Raw genomic sequence first — 5,433 nt, forward strand, 5'->3', positions numbered from 1 at the left:
GGGGGGTTGTGGAGTGGAGGAGAGGGTAGTTTTAGTAATTTTTAGTTATAGTTATAAGGCACTTGCAGAACAGTAAGACCATGTAAGTGCCAAGAATTAGACGTGCTACAAGAGAGTAACAAACACAAAAAGAAGGAGAAGAGATAAGGACAATACATGATTGATGAGTGAGAAGGGGCAAACTTCACGTGAGCACCCAACAACCACACACGAGTGAGGAATGGGGGAGGAGAGTGGGGTGGGGGGAGGAGTGGGGAGGAGTGGCGGAATGGGGAGTGGAGGGTGGAGAGGGGGGAGAGGGGGGAAGAGAGGGAAGGAGAAATGAGGGAAGGCGGGATACATGAGGTGAACCAACAAACCTCTCGTGCAAAGAAAAAAAACGGTATTATATCGACCGACGCGCGTGAGTTGTGCCGGTGCGTGCGTACGTGCGTGAGCCCATCCTACTCTGTGTGAGTAAAGGAATAACAAAATGATTGGGTCAATAGAGCTTTTTCATCCAATAATAATTATATGAAGCAGTGTGGTGAAATCAGACACTCGTCAAAATAATGAAATTGAAGAAACTGACATTATTCCACCAGTTTGGAAATTTGTACTGATTTTTTACATTTTGGGCTCTACACCTTTTTTGTCCATTTCAGAACACACTATGTCTGTTGTGGGATTTATTGACAATTAATGTTGTTTAATAGAAACAAAATATATAAATTTTCATTTTCCACGGACTCTCAAGATACGGAAATAACCAAACTTCGGTAGTCAATTCCTCACTATATACATATATATATATATATATATATATATATATCCCTCAGAAACCAGGCGACGCACATCCCCTTCAATCATAAATATCTCGACTCGTATTCATGATAGAGGAGTATTTAAGGAAAAATCAAAAGCAAGAAAAATGACCAAGTTTTAAGGTGATACATACCAATAACTCCAAATGCCCAAAATATTGACGAGAGCCTGAGTCTAATGTGTCCTGACACATGTGTTACCACACTGTCATTTATCACTAATGTTTCATGTTTTAGATCTCGATTTACGGCTCTTGCCACTGATATCCTACCAGGTCACGTAAGTGCCAAAGTTGAGAGGTATTTAAAAAATCTGAGAGTAACATACACACAAAAAAGAAGAAAAGGAAAGAGAGATGACGACGATAGACGTCTGATAGATAAGAAGGAATAAACCACACCCGAGCACTCAACACCCACCCACAGATACTACAAATTAAAAAAAACATTGATGATGTTTTCAGTCGTTATAACTACATTTCTCAATTACGTAACATTCCGTTTAATCATTTCCCCCCATAATCTGAATAGAAAATTGTGATTTGTTTGTTTGTTTGATTATTTGTTTGTTTGTTTGTTTGTTTGTTTGTTTGCTATCATTTTTGTTGTTGTCTTTTTTATTCATCATAAACATTGTTCGACTAAACCTTAACAATGACGACATACCAAACAGTGACATTGTTTGGATAAACCCGGATGTAGAACATACCAAACAAGACGGTTTTGCAACTTCAAAACGTCAAACCAAAGAGGCTATTCCACTTTTTTAAAGTAACATAATTTTATTCATTGACGTAAATCACATAAAATGAACGGAAGAAATAGTACACGTATTTCTTTGACGTTGACCTGTGTTTTGTATGGCTGTATTAGTCCGCCCTCTATCGTACTACGCCTGGGCTTTCCGCTTGAAAAATAAGAAGAAAAAAAGAAAGAAGCATGCGAGTCTGTTTGTTTTAGTAAGGTTTTACGGCGCTCGCAACTGCTTAAGTCATAATGAGCCGCAAGGTTTGGATGTCAACAGAGAAGTCTAAACGGGGAATCTGGCTTACTCTGCTCATCTCTCTAGCCTCAACAGCACAAAGTCTGCTTCGACTATCAAGACACCACGCAAACAGCAGTTCATGGGGTCTGGTACCCATGATATTTGTTTCGTTTTCGTAAGAGTTTTACAGCACATGCAATATTAAAAAGTCATATAAGTGCCGAAGATTAGAGGTTTTACAAGGGACTTACAAATACAAAAAAACCCAGAAAAGATACGGACAACAGATGTTTGATAGGAAAGAAAGAGCGAACCACACCAGAGCACTCGCCAACCGCCCACTCCCGTGATCTCCATCCAAAATGTCCCTCACAAAGCTGGCTGGGGCTGACGGAAGAGGGAAGAAACAGTCTGTCTCAAAAGAATCTTACATGGTTTCGAATTAGACCTAAAGGAGTCGGATTTCTTATAGATGTAGGAGTGACGTTTGTTTTGTTTGGGTAAAGAGAAGCACATCGATATAATAATAATGGTCATTTGGCGCTAAGAAACTGTAAAGCAGACAGACACTTTTTTCTTCTTATTTGAGTAAAGAGAAGCACATCGACGCAATGATAGCCGTTTAGCGCTTGGGAACATGTAAGACACACAGACAGACTGAAGCAACAGAAGAAGGAAAGTAAAGAAGCCGGACCTACCAGTGACACCCCCACCACCCGCATTGTAGGAGTAACACAAGTCGTAAAGGAGTAGGATTTCTCATAGCAATTAGAGTTATACAATTCGTAAAGTAGTAGGGGTTCTTTTACATAGCAGTGGAGGTTATGCATGTCGTAAAGGAGTAAGATTATTTTACAGAAGTAGGAGTAGTATAAATCGTAATGGAGTGGGATTTTTTGCAGCAGTAGGAGTAGTATAAGAAGTCGTAAAGGAGTAGGAGCTCTCATAGCAGGTAGGAGTTAAACAAGTCGTGAAGCGGTAGGATTTCTTATGACAGCTGGAGTGGAATAGCCAAACTGACAAAATGACAGACATGCGCAAAAACAGATGCATGATGTACCAAACAACACAACGCGTCAAAGACACACGACATTTCACAAAATAAAACAATACTTCACTAACACGTGACATTTGACAAAACAACACATAATACGTCACTTACACACAATATTTGACAATACAACACACAATACTTCACTTACACACGATATTTGACAATACAACACACAATACTTCACTTACACACGATATTTGACAATGCAACACACAATACTTCACTTACACACGATATTTGACAATACAACACACAACACTTCACTTACACACAATATTTGACAATACAACACACAGCACTTCACTTACACACGATATTTGACAATACAACACACAACACTTCACTTACACACAATATTTGACAAAACAACACACAACACTTCACTTACACACAATATTTGACAATACAACACACAACACTTCACTTACACACGATATTTGACAATACAACACGCAATACTTCACTTACACACGATATTTGACAATACAACACACAATACATCATTGGAACACGACGCCTCTGTTAATCCCAAAGCAGAGCAAGTAGTTAGATGTGTTTTTTACTCCCACATCGACACAATTGAGATCATTCAGGAAACCGGCTTCCGACCCTGCCTATCACGACCAACCCGGCCTTAGAGGGGGGGGGGGTTCAACATTCCAGCAGAAAGACCTGGATGCATGTTAAAAATTCTCCCCACTCGGGAATCGAACTCGGGTCTCCTGCGTGAGACAGTGAAGCGCCTAACCGCTACACCACAGGTGCCTGTAGGAAGCAGTGTATAGTTTAGTTTTAGTAAGTGTTTTACGTCACTTGCAACACAATAAAGTCATATAAGTGCCGAAGATTAGAGGTGTTACAAGAGAGTGACAAACATAAAAAAGTAGGAGGGGAGATAAAGACGATAGATGTTTGATAGGGAAGAAGAAGCAAACCACACCAGAGAACCTGCAAACCACCCATTGGAAGCAGTGTGTCCCCCTAACTGACGAGAGTGGATGGTGAGCTTTCAAGAACAATCCACTGCCAGTTACTGTAAGATTGTGTTTTCTTAAACTAAAAATCAACGAGATTGCTTTTTGGTGGTTCTTTCTTTGAATAAAGAGAAGCACATCGACACAATAATGGTCATTTAAAGCTGGAAAAAAGTAAGACGGACAGACAGAAACAACAGAAGGGAAGTAAAGAAGTATGTCCTACCAGTGGTACCCTCCAACCACCCAATCTTCCCCTTGGCGGTGTTGCCACAGTATTGTTTTATATTTTAGTAAGCGTTTTACGGCACTTGCGACACAATAAGGTCATATACGTGCCGAAGATTAGAGGTGTTACAAGAGAGTAACAAACACAAAAAAAGAAAGGAGAGATCAGGACGATAGATGTTTGATAGGAAAGAAGGAGCAAACCACGCCAGAGCATTGTCACAGTAATACACAAACGAAGAACAAATTCTCTGTTTATATTCATCCACTTGTATCCAGTTACTTCCCAATATTTGAGTTCGGACTAACCACAAACGTGTTACATTCAGACAATACGAACAAAAACTCAGAGCAGCAGAAAGCGAGACTATAGACATGGGTCTTTTTTCGTTTTAGTAAAAGTTTTACTGTTTACAGCATATGCAACACAATAACGTCATAAATGTTCCGCAGATTAGAGATGTTAGAGCGAGTAACATACACAAAAAAGAGGAGAGATAAAGACGATATAGATAATATATATGTTTGATAGGAAAGAAGGAGCAAACCACATCACCTCACCCACCAACCGCCCACAACTAGAGACAAACAGACAAACAAACGTGACGAAATGGAATCTATCATCGGCCTCTACCACCTGCACAACAGAAGGAATGTCTGGCGGTGCAGACATTTAGATCTAAACAACTGTCGTTAAATACGCACCATGTTTGGACGGTTTCGATAACCCTTGAGACCGTGCAGAATGTGTGTCCACTACTCCAGACAGCAGGAGACCACTGGTCACTCGTTTATTCCACACAACCAGAATGAGTCACAAGAAATCCGAACCACATTTGGTCGTGCGCCATTACGAGAACTGGAATCTAGGCAGGAAGTCACGGGAGAAGCATGCGTCTTCCGGTGTGAAAACTAGAAAACCACACAACACACTAGGATCTACAAAGAAACATCACAGACTTTGGGTAGGAGAATAGAACCTCAAGATGCTACTTTTTGAGTATAATCGCCAATTGACGTCATAGGACGTATGTCTGTATCATGTATGTATCCGTGGGACTTCCAGCCTCGGGACTGGAGGATTTGTTGGAAGCTGGAGGGACGACTCCAGGGTTCTTTCGGGGCGATTATAATTTCTGGCGCGGTGCCGCCATTGGGGAGATGGGGGACGGGGGGAGGTAGGTGCCACCATGGGGAGGGGTGAGATGGCTGGGCGGTCGATGGGAACAGGCGACTGGCGACTCGCGGACTGGGAGAGAGAGAGAGAAGTGAGGGCGTTGTCGAGGGGAGTGGGAACAGAAGGAAGGGGGAACCGAAGGGAGGGGAAGGGGGAGAGACAAGTGGAGAGGGAGTGGGTTGATGGAGGTGGAGAGGTATATGAGTGGGAGG

General features: G+C 41.6%; 1 protein-coding gene across 2 annotated transcripts in view; it reads right to left on the reverse strand.

Moving 5' to 3' along the window:
* The window catches only part of LOC101864037, a 46,054-nt gene that overhangs the window by 28,921 nt on the left and 11,700 nt on the right, over positions 1-5,433 (reverse strand). Inside the window, exon 1 of one of the 2 annotated variants that reach the window (XM_035973346.1) lies at positions 4,750-5,253. The exons of the other annotated variant lie outside the window; for it this stretch is intronic. Within the exon in view, the coding sequence (XP_035829239.1) occupies positions 4,750-4,752 (3 nt within the window). The 5' untranslated portion in view covers positions 4,753-5,253. Of the gene's footprint in view, positions 1-4,749; positions 5,254-5,433 lie in introns of those variants that run through there. 2 annotated transcript variants of the gene reach the window in all.

This window comes from Aplysia californica, unplaced genomic scaffold, assembly GCF_000002075.1.
Source record: "Aplysia californica isolate F4 #8 unplaced genomic scaffold, AplCal3.0 scaffold01155, whole genome shotgun sequence".
Classification (NCBI taxonomy): domain Eukaryota; kingdom Metazoa; phylum Mollusca; class Gastropoda; order Aplysiida; family Aplysiidae; genus Aplysia; species Aplysia californica.